Source organism: Bidens hawaiensis, unplaced genomic scaffold, assembly GCF_021521415.1.
Source record: "Bidens hawaiensis isolate Kalapana, Puna unplaced genomic scaffold, B.hawaiensis_p1.1 tig00090440_1, whole genome shotgun sequence".
Taxonomy (NCBI): Eukaryota; Viridiplantae; Streptophyta; class Magnoliopsida; order Asterales; family Asteraceae; genus Bidens; species Bidens hawaiensis.
In genome coordinates, this window is record NW_027504400.1 from 1 (window position 1) to 21,932 (window position 21,932).

The 21,932-nt window shown below is 38.1% G+C and overlaps 1 protein-coding gene across 1 annotated transcript; it reads left to right on the forward strand.

The window, feature by feature from the left end:
* The first annotated feature begins 4,612 nt into the window (after positions 1-4,612).
* On the forward strand, positions 4,613-11,367 carry LOC143607926 (clavaminate synthase-like protein At3g21360). The gene is made up of 4 exons (XM_077083192.1): positions 4,613-5,174; positions 5,270-5,523; positions 5,791-5,868; positions 11,079-11,367. Exons 1-4 carry the CDS (start codon positions 4,797-4,799, stop codon positions 11,365-11,367), a joined length of 999 nt encoding a protein of 332 aa, XP_076939307.1. The 5' UTR covers positions 4,613-4,796.
* The last annotated feature ends 10,565 nt before the right edge of the window (positions 11,368-21,932 follow it).

Sequence of the window (21,932 nt, forward strand, 5' to 3'; positions counted from 1 at the left end):
CGCAGGGGACGAGAGATGGTGGCCGGCAAGGAGTTGGTAAGATTAAGGGGTGGTGTTTCCAAACTAATATTAGGTTTAATAATAAGAAGAAGAAAACTAATAACTTATAAACTAAAAGGCAATAAACCTAAATGGTGTGACATGAAATGGTGACTCAATAACTACTAGATAATAATGTCAACAAAAGTAATTTAAAAGTAATATTGCGTGTAACTTTTTTAATACGCGTCATTTTTACCTTAAAGGGTGATTAATCATTGAATAATAAGTTTTAAAGTTGATAGTAACTCTATGCAACTCAACAAAAAGTAAATCTATTGTTGGTTAACAAGATACATGTTATTCACTGCAAAATACATATAAAACCAAGAAAATTTGTGAACTAAAACCGGCGTAATGTCTAATGCCGTTATAAATTCATACACGAACATTTATTTTCCTAAAAATATAGACGGATTAGGAGAGTAAGTTAAATTTTCTTTTCACATAGGTTATTGTTATTTTTTTTAAACGACCAACTAAATAACGCCGGGTACTCCGTACGCGGCCCCCATTGGCTAAAGGTAGCCTGAGCCGGCTAAGAGTCCGGACGGACGGAGCCCCAACGGTCCACCTATTGAGGGATTCTCCGGATAAAACCCGACCCCCACGTTCGTCAAACGGCACATAGGTTATGCATAAAATTATGTTAAAAGTTAAAACCGTATATAATAAACTTTATAAAGTCTCTCTTAATAATATGTGAAATTCGTAGGACATGCATTAACTATGAAAAGTATATTTTAGTATCGTCCCTAGTCTAATTAAAAGACATTGATTGATATTATATGCGGTTGAGAAGACAAAAGAACAAACAAGAAAATTACCAAACAATTTCTTCATGGCCAGGTGAAAGAAGCATAGTGTCCAACATTGACTTAAAACACAACCAGGAGCACTGTATTCCAATTTTCTTAGGCTTTTTAAATTCTTGTTCCAAATCTCAACCATAATATTAAAAAATTAAGTTATATAAAATGTTAAGAGAATATATTCCAATTACCTTAATGCTAGAGCATTGTATTCCATTTATCTTGCTTTAATAAATTCTTTCCATAAAATATATATTAAAAAAGGTTACCTAAAATGTTCCATATTTATATAATCACATCATATATATATATATATATATATATATATATATATATATATAAGGATAGGTTCTCAAGGGAACTCAAAAGAAGTGGTGAACTCTTCATTTTACATGTAAAAGAAAATTTCATTTTTTATGTAAAAAACACATTTTTACATAATCATTTTTGAGCCTTTTACATATAAACACCTGTAGAAGCCTTTTTCAATTTTTTTTAATTTCCATTTTAAAAAACGTAAAAGATTTTTTTTTAGAAAATTCATTTTTTTATTGGAATATCTTCTACATGTATTTATAAGCAAGAAGTCTTAAAAGTTTATACTAAAACTAATTTTTTACATGTGAAATCGAGCTTTATATTATTTTTTATATGTAAAATGAAGAGTTCTCCAGTTCTTCATTTTTTATAAGTTCTCTCTTGAACCTGCCCCTATATATATGTGTGTGTGTGTGTGTGTGTGAATTTGACATATTACATATAAATTTCATTATTATTAATCTCGATTAATCATTAGTTCTCACTTCCTAACTAGCGATTTCCGCAACATGACACGACGTCAATAAGACAACAACATTGTCAAGGCGCATCTCTGGTCAGATAGAAGCTTCAGACTCCAACTGCCCTAAGATGGTCAATAGTAGTGTGTTTACCGGATAACTGTCACACCTTCAAAATCCACTAACGGAGTTTTACCGTCAGAGGGTGTGAACTATCAGGATCGGAATCATTAGTTACAATCAAACCATAAATAAAGTTTTCAAAACACGAAAGCATTTAAGTGTAAATAAGTGCGGAAGCGTAAAAAACCATAAGCCAAGCGTTGCGTCACGCAGGACGACTTAAAACCCAATAACAATAGTTTAAAACAAGTTTGCATAAACAGTAACGTTCAAATTAATGCATGATCCTATACCGCGCGCCCGCCTCGGCTACCTGAGAATAACATACTAAAAGTGTCAACACGAGGTTAGTGAGTTCACAAGTTTATATAAAATAAAGCGTTTAGCGTTTTGCGTTTAGCGGTTTGCGTTACCAGATAGTGTTAAATCAATTATATATCTATAGATAGCTAGCCTATAAAGCAAGTATTAATAAGTGTTCGACACCGAAGCTGACTGTTTATCATGTGCCTTGCCACCAGGTCTATCCCGACCATGGTAATGTGTTTAGCCAAGATTACACCCACTCGACCTCCAGTCGAGCTTAGCGTTAGGTGGGTTTGTCAAACCCAGTAGTACTACTCAACAATGACTCGCTATTTTCCAATACTAAACGGTTCGATGTGTGAAGGACTTCAATTATTTCATTTGCCACTTAGCCTTAACAAGTGATATATAATTTCATAACAAAATCTAAAAGCGTTTCGGAGTATGTTATCTCCCCCAAGTGAAAAGCGTTTAAAAAGTTTAAAAGGGAAAAGTGAAACTCACTGTTTGCGAAGAATTCCAAAAATAAGTCACCCAAGTGATGCGCGTCACAGAAAAACTCGGCGTTCTAAAACAACAAGGAGATTTTCTAAGTGTCAGAACTATTATCGAGTCTCTAGACTCGGCACATAATACCTATGCACAAGATATGTTTCGCGTTTCGTTTGTGAATCGTGTGTGTCTCAACAAGCACATTAGTGATACGTTACGTGCGTGAACAACTATTTACGTGTCAAGTGTTAATGGTGTACATTACTAGCAATTATTCCCCGCAAGGGCAATTTGGTCAAAACATAACAATTATCTAGCAATTAGCACGTTTCATGTATTTTCACAAAGTTTAGCAGCTAGTTTCATCAAGACAGAATTCTACTTGAAAGATTATTCTATCCAACAGATCATAGCATCTCAATTAATTTACCAAAAATCGTCACAAAAGCATACATGAGTTAGGTTTCCAGCACATATTTTATTGTATTTTTATTCTACATAGTTTACTCATAATGATCAAAACATTACAACAAACTCACAGCAGTTAAATTCATGCGCAACAGAATGTTATTTGTTATTCCCATTAAATGAAAAATCCAACTAATGCAAGACCAATTGGGTTAGGTTCTTAACTCAACAAGTTAACTTCCAGAAGTGGAACCAACCCATTTGGTTTTGTAGTTCATGAGATATGCAAATTACAAAACAACTTAACAGCAGGTCTTACAACTCAGATTTGCACTTCAGTTTTGTAAAATCATAAAGATTAACTTTTACTCATCCAAAAATTACAAACTTAGACTTTATAGAAACTAGACTCATTATAGTACCCTGTAGTGTTAACAACCTCAGCCAATTTCCACATTAAGAATTAGTTACAGTTGTCTAAACATAACTTACAATCTGTCCAGTACCAGTTTTGACCTTTAATCATATTTAAATCGTTTGAGTAACCAAAACACCTCCAAATTAGGCGTGGTTGGACTTTCTGAAAACTAGACTCAGAGTACTACCTTTTAGACTCATAATTAGCTCAGTTTGCTTATATATTCAACAAGTTACATGTCGTTCAAGTTTAACAATCACTGCTGTCAAAACTCAGCAAGCATAAACAATCGTCTAACATGCATCCTAAGCATACGACATATCTCAAAACATGTAACGAGCATAATTAATCACAAAAATCAGTAGTAACCCTCTAGGGTTTACAAACCATCAATGATTCAATAATCTTTCACCGTTCAAAATCACATATGATCATCAATATCAATAACTAACAAATAATCAATCATCATCTAATCAAAATTACACATGCAAACACTAAATACATGATTTACAAAGTTAGGGTTTCATGTTTATACCTTAAAAACGCAGAAACAACCAAGGGAAACGTGAGAGATGCTTTGAAACGAGTGTAGGATGCTCCAATTATGAAGAACAAGATCAAAACAAGGTGATATGTGTGTGTGCGGGGGCTGCCGATCGCAAGGGAGAAGGGGGGGGGGCGCCGTCGGGTAGAGAGAGAGAGAGGGAAGAGAGTTAGGGTTTAATATTATTATTAATAATAACATGTTACACATAGGTCCCTCAACTCTTTAGTATTACTTTTCTAGCTTAAATTACTCGTTTGCATCTTGAGTTAGCGTTTTATACCATGTTATCACATAACACATAAGTCTAACACATAATTATCACATAATTATTGTTTTGATGTTTTTCGTTTATTCATCAATGACTTGCGTCAACTCGTTTGCGTTTCGGTGCAATCCCGAAAAGACTACACATGTAGTGATTGTCAAGCGTCATTTAAAACCTTAGTTTAAATGTAATGAGATGTGCGTTATAGATCCAGTGATCTTAAGTTTGAATTGACGGAGTTTGAGTTAACGGAGTTAACCTGAATTTGACGAGTGTCACAATAACAACACATTTGGTTGTAATCACGCTTTACACTTATTATACAAAAATGCATTTCTTATTTTATCATCGGTTTTCTAAAAAATTCCAACTCATGTCCACATCTCTTAAGTCTTAATTGATAGTTACGTTTGATCTAACAATATATTTTCAGTCACTAAATTACTAATAAGCGTGAGGCATGAGGCTTAAATTGTTTTTTTAATAACGGACCACTAGTAAGGCTTACCATTATTTAAACTTCAAATGTCTTTATACTATATCACAAATCAAAAGTCTAATTATCATCTTTAGTAATTTGGACACAAGTTGATAAATAGCAATCCAAATGAACACTGGAAAACCCTTCCAAGAAGTAGAGTTGCCTGAGCAAAAACGTCAGGACGACGGCGTTGTCTTCCCTGCAGTGTTATTGCCAAACACTAGCACCAATGCCACTGCAACAGAACTCAATGCTTTCGAAGATGCGATCAGAGCTCATAAGCCATGGTTGGAGTCTATTCTCCTCAAAAGTGGTGCAATTCTCTTCCGAGGTTTCCCGGTTATATCTCCTTCCGACTTCAATTGCGTGGTTGAAGCTTTCGGCTTCCCAGAATTGAGTTACATGGGCGGTGCAGCCCCTCGAACCCAAGTCGTTGGCCGGGTTTACACGGCAAACGAAAGTAGTCTTTATAAGGAAATTCCTTTCCATCACGAGATGGCTTATGTAAGTTCCTTGATTCTATATAATTCGATTTTACTAGGTGCGTTTGTTTGTTATTACTGGTTCATTTGTAAATTAATTAATCTTGCGTATAACAGCTTCCAAATCCCCCTACCAAGTTATTTTTCTTTTGCGAAGAAGAACCAAGAATCGGGGGAGAAACTCCAATAGTTTTAAGTCATATCATTTACATAAGGATGAAAGACAAACACCCGGATTTCGTTTCGAAAATGGAGGAGCATGTACTGACGTATATGAAAATAGCATGTGATGATGATGATCCGTCATCCTACGCAGGCAGTAGTTGGAAGACGGCATTCAAGACCGATGACAAGAATATTGCGGAAGAAAGGTATACATGTTAGCCGAGTTTATTATCAACCAGATTTATTGTTTTTTATTTATCATATATTTTTAGTCATTATTCTCTAGTTTGAATATTAGAATGGTTATTTATGGTTTATTATTATTATTATTATTATTATTATTATTATTAGCTTATCATTAGTTGGTGTGCATTATTTTAATATTTTTATATTGAAATCTCTTTTAATTATTCAAAGAACCGAAAATATTCGATGTAACTTTATATTAAAATTCATGTTTTGGGGATTGATAGGGCAGCGAAGCTAGCGGGAAAGTTGAAATGGACGGGGAATAGTGTAAAAATGATTTCAAGTTCTTTACCGGTGAAGAGGTAGGCCCAGCAGAGCCCAGTTGGACCCGCAAGACTCACCTTGAAAAAGGGACGTCTGCGCAGTTGAACCCGCAAGACTCCTTAACGGACGTCTGCGCGGTTGAACCCGCCTGCGCAGAGACCAACTGGATCCGCAGGACCCACCATGCTCAGAGACGTGACGTCCTTACGCGCAGTACGCTAGCTGTTCCCGCAGGAAACGCCTCCCAATGGTTTCCAAGTACTCCGCCTGTTCCCGCAGTTACGGATACCAGCCATCAGGGAAGGATACCCGCGCAGCAATGCTACACGCACAAGGCTTAACTCTCATAATAATTCAGTAGTCACCTGAAGAAGGAATGAGCAAGCCGGGAATACTCCCGCCTAAATGAGCCAGTCCGTACGATACTGGAAGATCTTTTGTACTGTACCTGACGAGGTATGGGCAAAAGATCTGACCAAAGATACGACAGCTCATTGACAACAGTATGGCGAGCAGCATGCTCTTGTACTGTATGTCACTATTAGCCGCTACCTACTCACCAACTCCTGTCATACCACGTGCATAGCCTGTAGTTGGTGGAAAAGGAATAGTACACAGCAGGCCTGGTCACTGTCAGCCGCTGCCTACCCACCAACTACCAGCATGGCACGTGCGTAGGCCACAGTTGGTAGAACAGGAATATTATTCAACCGGCTATACCTTCTTGGAAACCTACCTTCGGCTATAAAGACCCCAAATGGTATGATCATCTAATCTCATCTTGTATCTTACATCTTATACCTGATATCTGCTCTAGCAATCTCTTAATATACACTTATATTCAAGAGCAATCTAGTCTGATTCTCACGCCGGAGGGTGGTCACAAGGAGGAACCCCCCCTTCTCAGTGACGAGCTCACGGTGTCTGTTTTTCAGGTTATCAGAAGAACCATCTTTGCCGGATCTAACCCCTCGTGGGAAACATCTATTTAACCCCCAGATTATCCGTAATCTGCCCGGGGTCGATTAGTGTTTCTTCATTGGCGCCATCCGTGCATAAAAGCTAGAACTTCATTTCTTTTCAGTTTTTTCAAACTTCTGGAAAGATGGTTAAAGAAACTCCGGTAACCACAACCCCAGCTACTGGGGGGAACACCGGCGACCACACAAATTTTACGAACACTACCCCGGTTACCCAAGCCGAGGCAAGTGCAGTAAATTTTACGAACACTACCCCGGTTACCCAAGCCAGGGCAAGTGCAGTAAACAACCGTCCCCTGGGATTCAGTAATACCTAGGAGGAAGGACAACAGACGAGACTCCCCCGCCAAACACTTGAACAAGTTAAAGCGTGGGCGGAGGCACGTAAGAAGGAATTCCAAGCTGAGTTGGACGAACGCTTGCGTTCCGTCCAACAGGCTGACGAATTTGGAAGCACTCGACAACAGCTCAACATGAGCAGTGAGTGCGAGTCCTCGGACGATGATCGGGAGGAATCCGACACCGACGCAAACCCTCGCCTTAGGGCGAAAGGGAAGCGTAAGGAAACGGACTTCCAAACGAGAAGGAATTTCGGAGAAACCTTCAAACAAAAGAACGCGGGGGGAAACCCACGTGACTTCTCCAAAACCTTCAGACCAACTGCTGCAAACGCGGGAACATCCAAGTTTGCAAGGGACATTGCGGAAGCAATCGCCCCGAAAAGTGCCAAGCAGATGCCCAACATCGGCACTTATGATGGTATATCCGACCCAGATGATCACCTGAACAGATTCATAGCGGGGGCAACCGTCAGCAACTGGACGGAACCCACGTGGTGTTATATGTTCCAGATGACACTGGTTGAAGCGGCTAGAGCGTGGTTTGACCGTTTACCGGTCCACCACATCTATGATTGGGCGGACTTCCAACACAAGTTCAGCCAACACTTCAGTCAACAGAGGAAATATATTGAAGAACAGTGGACGATCCTCAACTGCGTTAGAGATAAGGATGAACCTTTACTAGACTTCATCACTCGCTTTAACTCGAAAAAGCTGAGTCTGGGCGTTATAAGCGAGGACCTTGTTCGCGCCGCTTTCATCCAAGGCGCCGAATACCCAGAGCTTATCCGCACGTTGACGGGTAAAGATGGCATGCCATCCACATGGGATGCCATCATGACGGCAGCCAAGCGCTTTGCCGAAACAGAGAAGCAACTGGGTGGGAATCTGCCCCAGACTACAAACTTCTACACGCAGAGGACTAGAGAAAACAACGTCCAGACCGCCCGGAAAAACAAAAGGAGGAAGCTAAGCATGTGGCAGTCAAGGGTAAACTTTGACACCTCATCCAGCTCTCGCTCCCTAATAGGCGGAAGGGGTAATACACACCCATCAAGCCGACACCCCAGGTGGACGCCGCTCACCAAAAGCGTCACGGAGATATTTGCCACTGAGAAACTCCCATGGCCAAAAGCTCCAACGGTCCGGCAACGACCTGACGCGGATCAGAGCAAATACTGTGACTTCCACGGCACAAAGGGTCACACAACTGAGAATTGTTCATCCTTGATGGATATTATTGAAACATTCGTCAAGGAGGGCAAACTTACACACCTGGTGGCATCAATCAGGAATGGAGGGAAGAATGACAACCGATACAAAAGCAACGGACGAAAGCCCGTTGACATCAGCATTCACATGGTTCGTGGTAACATCAGAGGAAGAAAAAGACGGACGACAGAACCATGCGCATGGAAAGAAGCTGAGGTGCGCTTCCCGCGAGTGCCAGGAGGACCCAGCAAAGAAGGCCCTATCGTCATCAAAAGCCAGCTGGGGCACTACATCACTTCCCGCACTCTTGTTGACAACGGCGCCTCGTCAACGGTTATGTACAGGCAGTTCTTCGACAAGCTAGATGATGAAGACAAGGAACGCCTGGAAATGGTCTACGCCTCGATGGAAGGGTTCGACGGCAGCACAAACACCCCTCTGGGTATCCTATCTTTCCCCGTCACTCTCACAGACGGAAAACACTCCCGCACAGAGGATGTGGACTTTGTCGTAATGAGGAAGCCACACCACACGTACGACATTCTCTTCGGGAGAGACGGGATGGCAAGATTCAATGCCGTGGTATCTTCAGTCCACGGCATGATGGGATGGCCAACAGCTGAGGGCGTGGCGATGGTCACCGGTATTCCCCAGGTATGCATCGCATCTGTCTCATCGACACCCAAACCAAAGATGGCTAAACCCACCATCACCGAACCAGAAGAATGGGCTTTCAATGGCAAATACCCCGACCAGGCGGTTACCATTGGCCCAACAATCACTGATCCTACGCGCACATTACTCAAACGCTTACAACAGAAAAATGCTGACATCTTCGCATGGAAACCAGCAGACATGACTGGTGTACCTCGAAGTAAAGCAGAGCATAAGCTCAAGTGTGACCCGGCTTTTACGCCGGTCATACAAAAGCGTAGAGTAATGGGGGCGGAACAAGCTAACGCGTGTAGAACCCAAGTCAAGGAACTCCTTGACGCGGGCATCGTACGCGTTAGCAGATATCAAACTTGGGTTGCAAATCCCGTTATGGTACCGAAGTCTAACAAGCAATGGCGCATGTGCATAGATTTCAAAGACTTGAACAAAGCATGCCCCAAAGATTGTTACCCGTTACCCGAAATTGATCTTAAGGTAGATTCGTTAGCACCGTTTCGCCTTAAATGCTTCCTTGATGCGTATAAAGGGTACCATCAAATCCACATGGCCGTTGACGATCAGGACAAAACCGCATTTCGGACGCCCGATGGCACATTCTGTTATCAAATGATGCCATTCGGACTTAAGAATGCCGGGTCCACATACCAACGCCTGATGGACAAAGAGTTTCATGCCCAAATTGGGAGGAACTTGGAAGTATACATGGATGACCTGGTCATCAAAAGCCTTGACCCAGAAGCGATGTTGAAAGACATCGAAGAAACATTCAACACACTCAGAAGGATAAACATGAAGCTCAACCCGAGCAAGTGTTCCTTTGGGATGGAAGAAGGGAAGTTCTTAGGAGTCATTGTTACAAAAGATGGCTTCAGAGCGAACCCTGAAAAGGTCGAAGCCATTATCAAAATGGAATCACCTACTACCATCAAGCAAGCTCAGACACTGAACGGACGCCTAGTTGCACTTAACCGCTTCTTGGCAAATCATGCGGATAGGTCGTTCCCATTCGTGTCGACGCTGAGAAACTGTCTAAAGAAAACGCACTTCCGCTGGACACCAGAAGCGGAAGCAGCTTTTCAGGAAATTCGGTCACGCTTGATCGAACTCCCAACGCTCACAGCACCAGAAGCGGGAGAGGAATTAATCCTATACCTATCCGCCACAGATAGAGCAACCGGGGCCGTCCTGTTAGTCGAGCGAAAAGGCATCCAGATGCCAATCTACTATGTTAGCCGTCTCCTAACAGACGTCGAAACTCGGTACTCTACCCTGGAAAAATTAGTCTTAGCACTTGTACAGGCTTCACGCAGGCTAAGACGATATTTCCAAGGTCACCCAATCACTATTCTCACCAACTTCAAACTTGCAAACGTTTAAGGCAAACCCGAACTTTCGGGACGCCTAGCCAAATGGGCAATAGAATTGGGAGAATACGCGATAAAGTACAAGCCAAGGCCAGCCATAAAAGGCCAGGTCTTGGCCGACTTTATTGCCGAAGTCCCCGCATCGCGGGAGAAAGAGTGCCAGGACGAGGCTCAACCCTCTCCAGCACAAGACATCGATGATGTCTGGCGACTTTACACTGATGGAGCGGCCAGCAACGAGGGCTTAGGCACAGGGTTAAAACTTACCAACCCAGCAGGCCAAGAATACACTTACGCTATTCGACTAGACTTTCCAAGTACGAATAACGAAGCTGAGTATGAAGCATTCTTGGCCGGGTTGAGGATTGCGCGTAAAATGGGAGTAAAGAACTTGGAAGCCCATGTGGATTCCATGTTAGTAGCCAATCAGATAAACGGGACGTACACGGCCGTGAACGACACAATGGCCCTGTACCTCGCTCAAGCAAAAACCCTCATGCACGATTTTACTGATTGTAAAGTCATACACGTCAAGCGTAGCGAAAACAAATCTGCGGATGCGTTAAGCAAGCTTGCGTCATTAGCTTTCACCCACTTGGGAAAGGACATCCGCATTGAACTCCTTGGAGCACCATCAGTCCCACACAAGGAAGTCTGTGTCATCCAAACCAATCAGGATTGAGGAGGAGAGTGGCCGGAAAACATGGTTCAATAGTCTTGCAGTTGCTTACTGTGGGCCAGCGACTGAAAACGTTGACAATCATAATACATCAGTGGAGTTGGGTAATGGCAGCCCTGTGGGTGATGATGCTGTGAAATACCTCTTAAAAGTCATGAAAGAAGAATGTGTTGCAATACCTTGGAAGAAAGGCAATGTTGTATTGGTTAATAATTTGACGGTTCTTCATAGCCGACGACCATTGATTAAGCCTCCCCGTCGTATACCGGCTTCCATGTGCAAGTGATTCAAAAAAGACGACATGTTTCTTTTCTTTTTTATTCTTTTCTTCTACTTTTTTTTCATTGTAACATATGCTATATAACTTTGTAAAATTTTAGGTATCAATGTATTTTGTATGTTGTGATATTGGATACCCATTTAAAACTTCGAATTATAGGATTATTTTTTTTGGTAAGGGGGGCGATACCCAAGCATAATCTATTTTCCACACACAACTACAAATATAGCCCTAAACATATGGGAGAAGAGGTGCACAAAACCAGTTCTTGGTACGATCAAGAAGGTCAAAACCGAGTATTGCAATAATCTGTTTAGGTATAGAAGTTGGTTTCAAAGAAAAAGTTACTAGGTTTTTACTTTTCCCGTTTACAGGTTTTTTTTGGATCTTGATAGGGTATAACCAGGTTCCAACTGGTTTCAAATCATATGGCATTGAACCAATTAATACCCTACATGTAGAGTTGGGTGTAAACATTGTCAAGGCGCATCTCCACTCATATAGAAGCTTCAGACTCCAACTGGTCTAAGATGACCCAATAGTAGTGCATTTACGAGATAGTAACACACTTGATTGTAATCATGCTTTACACTTATTATACAAAAATTCCATTTCTTATTTTATCATCGCTCTTCTAAAAAATTCAAACTTAATGATAGTCACATTTGATCTAACAATATATTTTCAGTCACTAAATTACTAATAAGCGTGAGGCGTGAGGCTTAAATTGTTTTTTAGTAACGGACCAGTAGTAAGACTGACCATTATATAAGCTTCAAATGTCTTTATGCTATATCACAAATCAAAAGACAAATTATCATCTTTAGTAATTTGGACACAAGTTGATAAACAACAATCCAAATGACCACCGAAAAACCCTTCCAAGAAGTAGAGTTGCCTGAGCAAAAACGTCAGGACAACGGCGTTGTTTTCCCGGCAGTGTTATTGCCAAACACTAGCACCAATTCCACTGCAACCGAACTCACTGCTTTCGAAGATGCGATCAAAGCTCATAAGCCATGGTTGGAGTCTCTTCTTGATGCAGCGGTGAAACGACAACGAAGATCGATTCACGTTGATTCTAAGAATTCCCGTGAAGAACTTCACAAAACTCCCAAAATCCCACCCAAAGGTTTAAGGTAAAATGAAGAGAAAAAGTAATTATTATCAAAATCAATTCTGCCTTTCTGAATTACATAACCAAACTACAAATAAGAGTTCTAAGAAATGGGCCTAAAACGGGCCATGGGCCAAACACAAACCCAAAAAAAACATAAAAAGTGCTGAAAAAACAATAAAAGGCCCATAACTTTATTTAGGAGTCGTTTTTTGGCTTCAGACAGGGGCCAAACCGCCGTAGGCTATTTTACCACAATGTGCTCCTCATCTCAAGCTTCGATTTGATTGGTAATGGGCCTGAAACGAACGTGACTCAGTAGCTTTAAACGATAAGCATTTGAGTTTATCTTCTCCACAATTTACACGGGTCCAATCTTCTTAGCTGATAACTTGTTGTAGTCCCCAACAGAAAAACGATCTTCTGTCAAAACAGCCCAGACAAAATCACCTTCTTCAAATTCAACATGTCTTTGCTTTTGATCAGCAGCCTGCTTGTACTTTGAATTGGCTCGAACCAGATTGTCATGCACATCTCTGTGAATATCTTGTAGCCCTTCAACAAAATCCTTCACCTTTTGGGGTACAGAACGGGGAACATGGGGTGACATCTGGTCAAGGGGTCCCCGTGGCTGAGCAGAATAAACCACCTGAAAAGGACTAAACCCGGTACTTCGATTGGCAGCATGATTATGAGCAAACTCAGCTTGACATAACTTTTAATCCCAAGACTTCACATGATCACCCACAAGACATCGTAAAAGATTACCAAGGGACCGATTAACAAACTCCGTTTGCCCATCTGTTTGAGGGTGGTAGGCACTACTGAAGTTAAGCTGAGTGTTCACCATCTTCCACAGGCTGCGCCAAAAGTGACTCAAGAAACGAGTGTCCCGATCAGAAACAATAGAAGATGGTAACCCATGCAAACGATAGACATCCCGAAAGAATAACTGAGCCACATTAACTGCATTCGTCATCTTCTTGCAAGGAATAAAGTGCATCATCTTAGAAAACCGATCAACCACAACAAAGATCGAGTCGTTTCCCCTCTGAGTCCGTGGCAACCCCAACATAAAATCCATACTAATATCATCTCAAGACTGTGAAGGGACAGGCAAAGGCATATAAAGACCCGCATTAGTAGCCGTGCCTTTTGAGACTTGGCAAATTCGACACCTTTTAACATAACGATCTACCTCTTTCCTCATAGTAGGCCAGAAGTAGGAAGACTGCACCAAATGTAAAGTACGGCCACGACTGACATGACCCTCCCCATGTAAATCCTGAATAATTTTCAACCGAAGACTGGAGTCAGGAATACATAGTTGATTCCCTTTGAACAAAAACCCGTCATGCAAAATAAAGTCTGACTTCTGACCCGCTTGCACATCCTGCAACACAATTGAAAAATACGGGTCAGTGGTTAACTGCTCACGAATAACATCCACCCCAAGCACATTGATTCTCACGAAAACAAGCAGATTTCCCCTTCTGCTCAAGGCATCAGCAACACGGTTTGAAACACTAGTTTTGTGTTTGACCACAAAAGTAAACTTTTCAATAAAAGCTAACCAACGCCCGTGTTTATGAGATATCTTGTCTTGTGTGCGAATATGCCTTAGAGAATCATGATCAGTGAATAAGACAAACTCTTTATGAAATAAATAGTGACGCCAATGCTTTACAGCTTGGACCACTGCATAAAACTCCAGGTCATAAGTACTATATCTCAACTTTGCCCCTGTTAACTTCTCACTAAAATAAGCAATTGGTCGACCCCCTTGACTGAGGACCCCACCAATCCCAACCTTCGAGGCATCAGTATGAAGTTCAAAAACTTGTGAAAAGTTAGGCAATACCAGAATTGGTGCAGTGGTGAGTTTTTCCTTGATAACTTGAAAAGCTAACTCTGCTCCCTCTGTCCATACAAACGTCTTTCCCTTCATGCAATAATGTAACTGAAGTGTGGAATGAACCGCCTGTAAAAAGAAGCAAGTCCATGAAAACTTCGGAATTCAACGTATAGTCCGGGGCAGCGGGACCAGTACACGTTTAGTGGCTGACAATTTCGTTGTCTTCGGCTATATGAAGGATCCTACGATTTATGGTAGACGTACCATACCACCGGTTTATAAAGTTTTCACGTTATCTCACGTTTGGGCTAAATCCCGGTTTGGGAGAGTCCCCAGTTAACATCCGTATCTTTGCGCCAGTCCCCAGTTTGGGCTTGTCCCCAGTTTGGGCTTGTCCCCAGTTACACGGGCTTGTCCCCCAGTTGCACGGGCTTGTCCCCAGTTTATTTGGGCTTGTCCCCAGTTTGTTGGGTTTAATCCCAGTTAATATCATAAGTTATTTGCATCAGGTATCCTAAATTCAATTACGATGATCACAAAAGGATCAATACTTATTGTAAAAGGATATACAGCCGGAAGGGAAGTTCCCAAGGAAACTCCAAGATGACAATTATATCCAGCTTGTCAAATCTCATCTGTTTTGCAGGAAGTTTGATTTCAAAGGCAAAATGACAACTGTGATCTTATCACAACCGCCATTTTGGGGGCAATTGTTAGTGCACGAAAATTTGACACTGTGGATATGTTATCCTGGCATATAATCTGGATCAATTGTCCTTAGAATACGTTGCAGATCCTGTCAGAATCAGTGATCCTCAGTACTTATTACTTATTAACGATTTTCCTTTATTATCTTGATATTATTGGCAGGTATAATGGCTAGTTACCAAGATTAACCTATAATCTCACAATCAAATCAACAAACCGCGTGGATAATTAAGGAAAGAGTTATATTGAAGGCAAAGACGGATTTTTAGGGATTATTAGTCATAACTCCATTGATTTATTATCTTTTACATATAATGGAGATTGTGATCAGTTAGAGAACACATGTATTCTCACACACACTAGAGCAGAACCATATACTCTCTCTACATACTAGTTTACTTTGTAATCTCGATCATCAACTCCGTAACACTTGTAACAACCTTTTATTTTCAATATAATCGACGGTGATAGTTTTCACCGTCCGGGGTTTTTTTTGTGCCGGAGATCACGATAATCACATACTCATCGACCAAAGGTTACCTTGTTGATCCTTGACTGAAGTGATTCGACCAAAGATTATCTTATTAATCCTTGGCCGAAGTCATTTTACCAAAGATTACCTTGATAAGTTTTGACCGGAGTAAGACTATCTTGGTTAAGGGCTTTTTCCCTCGTGATCAAACATTTGTGTTCACCAATATTACGCTTATACACTTGTCATTATCGAGTTAGCACATTACCTCACATAACAGATTTGGATACTTGATCCTTAGCAGATTTTTGTCCAAAACAATTTGTTACAATTTTTTGTTGAAGACGATGAACAAATGTCTATGATTAAATACAAATCCATTAATCATGAGAGCAAAAGTTCATATTTGTTTGTTGTAACATGTTTTTGTACACAAGGTAATATTAATTCACATAAGGCCAAAAAGTTATAATACTTCATCCCTATTACAATTGGTTTTCAGTCATAAACCAAATATTTCTCATTTATAGTTTTTAAAAGTGCAATACACATTGCAATTACTCTACCACAATGCACAAAAATGAGACATCATGGAAGGTAGGGAATATATGTTGGATATGAAAAAGTATTGATAATATGTATTTAGAGTCATCACTGTGGGATTCGTCTACGACTCAATATTGATTTTTACTTAAACAAAATAATATTTTCAACATGAGGGGGAAATAAGAAGCAGTTGAAAAATTAAAAAGTTGTAATGAATTATCATTATGTTGATCCTCAAGTTAAAAAGTGTAAACCAGAAGTTAAAAAGATAATTCATTTACAAGAATTAGCGAATTAACTACCAAATGCATTCACTGACCTAAATAGAGTGACTAGCTAAGTCACATATAACAACTGCTATTGCTCCAATAAATGTTATTAAAAGAATAACCATACACTGGTAATGAATTTATGGCACGCCTGAAGCGTGTTAGACTATTCGGTTCAAGAATATAAATCCTCGAAACTGGAGCAAGTAATGAAAATGGTCAAGTCGAGGTATAATGAAAAATTCTCTTTAAGAGACAATAGACATGATGGTTTTAGAAGAGAACCTCAGGTACCTGAAAATAAAAGAGATCTCAACAAACTATATCATGTCTAGATATATATGGAATCGAAAAAATCGACGTCGTTGATAATTATGTATAGCGCTTGAAATAATGAAAATGTTGAGGATCAAGAACTAAGTTTTGCCGATAAATGAGATATAAAAATGATTGGCCAAAGTGGAAAGACGCAAACATGGCATAATTGAATTCTCTAAATAACAGAAAGTATGTTGGACCAGTAGTCCGTACAACTAAAGTTGTAAAGTGTGTTAGATACAAACGGGTATTGTATATTAGTTATGAAAATTCATCAAGTGATATATTGCAAAATTGATGGCACAAGAATTTTTACAAAGACCCATGATTAATTATGAGGACACACATTCTCCAATGGTAGAAGCAATGACTTTCCGATAACTAAACAATCTGGTAATACAAAAAGAGAATTGATATGCGTCCAATAAATATTTTTATTCAGTTTATACTGAGATTTACAAGAAAATCTATGAAGGATTTGAATTATCAAATCATGTAAAATAAGTTCTCGAGAACGATATGATTACAATATAAATTCAGGGTTACTGCATAAAGTAAATATCTTAAGGATGTAATCCCTATGCACCAATAAGCATATGGTGATATTCAATAAACGATATACAAGAATGGAATGATAATTATAACTATGGATGACATATTTGAATATAATATAGAAAGTGATGTGGTAAATAGATGCCAAACTCTATAAGAGTAAATTTGTATACATGATTAGGCAACATGGAAGGAAGTCCATGACGGATTGTAAAATCTCTTGAGTAATATATTGTATACATGATTATTCAATAGGGAAGGATATCTATGACAGATTATATATACATGAGGCATTCATGAAAAAATTATTATATGAAATTAACAAGTTCTATATGTGGACTACAAAAGTCGAGTTAGACATGGTACAATCAGACTCTGTGATTATCTCATGAAAAGAGATATAGATGTATTTGATCCATGTGTTTAATATTTTAATTTTAAATTAACAATATCATGTTGATTATTGCATTATATCTCATAAAGAGATGGTATACGGGTCGAGCGTTTGTATAACACTATTTTATATCACTCAAACTTCATTTAGAAGATGTTGAAACATTTTAATGGAATGAAGTTCATTTCAACAAACTAACATTATTCTAAATATAAATTTTGATCAAAAGTACCATACTTTATTGTAATTGATGCAATATTTCTCGCTAGTTATACACAACTAGATATATTATTTATTTTATTATTGATATAATTTATTATTAATATAATTTATTTCAAGTAAAGAGACATTAATAAGAGTTAAATATAAATATTTTGATACGTGCAAGGTATGAAATATTTGAGTATATATTTTACTAACCTGTAAAAAAGGGTTTGGTTAGTCGTATTAACACAGGGAATGTGATTTAGCAAAGTCATGGATCTCATGTTTACAAGATGAGGCACTACAAGTCATACATGGAGATAATGCCTCATTCCTCTAAATAAGGAAGCGTACACTACAAGATCAAGCGGTGGATTGTTTACTACAAAAGTCATAAACAAACTTTTTCACAAGATCGGAACATGTCACAAGGATGTATAAATGAGGTGGAGTATAATACGTGTTGCACTCTTTTTCCCTTAGCTATAGTTTTATCCCACTGGGTTTTCCTAGCAAGGTTTTTAATGAGGCAACATCACTAAGCGTATTTCATTATATGGAGAGTCAAGGGGGAGTGTTATGAATTAATCTTTATTAGAGTGACTCTCCACATATTTTACCATTATATGATGACTCTTCATCATCTTTGTATTACTCTTGTATTAATGTGTTGAGCCTATATAAGAGGCTTTGTATTACACATATTAAGATATCAATAAAAAATCATTCTCCTATTCTCTCTATATTGCTAATAGGTTCTACTTGTTTTACAACAAATATTTAATTTTGGTAATTTTTTATAGTATTTTAGGGCAGTCGGGCTTGGATTTCAAGATGTATTTATTGTGAAAGTTGTACAAGTTTGGTAACTAACATTCTTGTTTATATTTTACATTATGTTGATGGTTGACAATACATTCTTGTTTCTGTGTGGTAACTAACATTCTTGGATTTCAGGACATATACTGTAGTATGGAACTTTGGGCAAGTATATTATTATACTTTATTAACTTAATTTCAAGATTGCAATTTTATGCTTAAACGATCTTGTTTCTTTTGAATTGCTAACAAGTTCTTGTATAACATTCAGCCATATACATGTTTGGATGCATTATGAGTTTAAGGCCGTCTTTTGAACCGACAATGTACCTTTCAAGGTTTGAAATTGATTAATATTTTTTTCTAAATTTTAAGAGAAAACTGATTCATGAGTATAATATTATTTCCATTCGCAAGTATTAATTTGTGTTGTTGGTGGAAAATGCAGCATTACATGCAGAACTTCGAATATTGCATTGGAATATGATCAAAACATAGGTGTACCATGGATAATGCGCCAGTAATCGGATGCTCCAGATCCAGTGGTAAGGTCCTAATGGGCCTGATGCATATAACCCGATCATAGTCATGACTCAACGTCAAATAAAGCCCATTTTATAATCTTTACAGGTCACTACTTGTAAATCATTTTGTTGTGATGAGTTAAAACCGAGCTATCCAACAATGCCCAAAAGATGGACCGAGAATTGGCTAGCATGGTATGTAAATTGATTTGACAATATGAATAATAATAGAATATTTATATTATTTGCCCTTCAAATTAAAAGTTATTTTTGTTGTGTAGGCATAGGTTCAACACATTTGGCGGAAGAGATCCGTATCGTCCTCTGAAGGTTGAAGTGTGCACAATTATTATATGGTATTATTTTGATGAGTTCTTAAATTCATAAAGGCAATGTTAGTTTGACTTTGACTTTGTTTTTCGTGTTGAGTTTAGTTTCATGGTCGGATGAATTTCGAGCGTACTTATGGCGGGCGTTTTATCACCACAAGTTATGATTATGATTCACCAATTGACGAATATGGTAATACGAACCATATGGTGTTGTTTGTAGTACTTTGACTATTGTTAATCGTTAGTCACACACGTGACTATTTTATAAGTAAATTTAAAACCAAGAAACAATGTGATGTTTGGTTTGTTAATTAGTTTTATACTAACTAGAATTTATTATTGGTTGTACATGCAGATTTACATGGTACAAACCCAACAACACATAATTATTTACCTATTTATCCTGTATGCAGCTCTACATGACTCTAAAAAATGAGATGAGTATTGTTGTTTCTCTCTTCTTTGCTCTTGTTATATGATTATTACTGATTAATGGCTGTAATGGTCCATGTTAATTATTTGTAGTTTTGTACAAGTGTTATTCCATACAAGAATACTATAAATTTGTTGGCATGTTTTAAGTTACTTTGCTTCAAGCACGCATATGGTTGAATTACTTTTTGGTTGAATTATTTATCGTTTGTCTACTTGGATATTTGCTTTACGCTAAACGTTAGTAGGTTATGTTTTATAATTTTGGATGTGCTTGAATCCTTTTAAGAGTTTGTTACTTTATTACCTTTTATCTTAAATTTAGTGTTTAAGTATCTTTTATTAGCCATTAATATTCTAGTCACAAATATAAAATAGTTTATTGATCGCCAACTCTTAAGAAAAAACATGCTTTATTCAATATCTTTGGCCAAATGTTTTTGTCCTTAAATATTTTAGTCTGGTTGCAAAGCTAAAACAACCGCATCTAAAACTGAATCATACTCGGAAACCAAAAACCAAATTATCCAAAACCATTAGGTTTTGTGAAAAAAAAAAGCAAACTGTTTTGTAGAATTAAAAAAAAACAATAATTTGGTTTTAGGTTTGATTTTAGCCCAAAATAGCACTGAATCAAAACTTGTACACCGCTATCAAATTGCTCAACCTCTTGATGGAAGATAACATATCTTGCAGAGTTGCACCACTGAGCAATACTAATTGAAGGTATTTTTATAATATCCCTTTTGTCATCTTTATTTATTTACTCTAACCACGTCTATTTGTATTTCCAAGTATCATTGTATCAACTATTTCTATTTTTATAAAGGACACAATCTTGGAGCTTGAATTTTTTGGTGTCGAGAAGAACTTTACCATGCATCAACTATCACTTATTTTAACAAAATGATCAACATTCTTAAGTTTTTAAATATTGTGTATTTGATTTTATATTATCTATTTACTTCTTATTCATATACTTGGCCTATACGTACACATTGGCCTGTTGCATCAAAGCTTGGTGCCAATACACCTCTTCTTAATCGTGTCTATCATTAATTTATACAATATTTACTATGATTTGGTTTTTCATCTTTGACCATTAAAACTTAAAAGGATAAACATCATAAAGTTTTATAAAATACAATACGAAAAAAAACTAATATGAGTATTATAAAAATCACAAGAGGATTAATATCCCGTTGTAAATTATAGTATCCGCCGCATCACGCGGGTGTTCTACTAGTTTATTTTATAAAATCCATGTTCTTATCTTCTCCACTCCACCTTCTCTCTCTTCCAAGATATCCATACTCCATGGATTTCAAGCTAAGTGCATGTTTTCTTTAAACTTTGAAAGGTTTTATATTTTTTACGGGTAACATAATATAATTTCAGGGGTAACAAAATGCATAAAACGTAAAAAAGGTTAAAATTTTGTTGAATTGGTTGTGAGTAGAGGAGAGAGAAAACTGTAATGATAACTGTATAAACTAATATTATTTAATTGAACATGAAAGAAAAATGTAGTGTTTTGTAGTGTAATTATAAAGATTGGGATGAAGAACGGGATGAGAATGCTCTAAGGCTCTAACGTAGCCCTGACCCTCCATAAAGTTTCAACACACGATATGAAAACTATAAAGTTACGTCCAACACCCTTTATATCTGAAAAACAAAACTCAAGTTTTCAAACAACTGCCTTAAAGACTCTTATCACTTGATTTGTGTTACATCCAATATATATATATTACTAGTGCTGACATACAAATAACATGTAGTATTTGAAATGCGGTGAACAGTTTGCCAAGCTAACCTGGATTTGGCTATTGATGTACAATCTACTTGCACCTTAAACGCTCCAATACAGTCTTCCATCGATTCCTAAGATCACCGACAACTTGACAATTCTTTAGTCACTTTTCTGATCATATGATGAAACTCACCAAATTACTAAGTTATTATAAATTTTGGCAACTTCAGTTGTGAGCATTCTCTCATTCTTAAGTATATGAACGTGTGGTTGTTT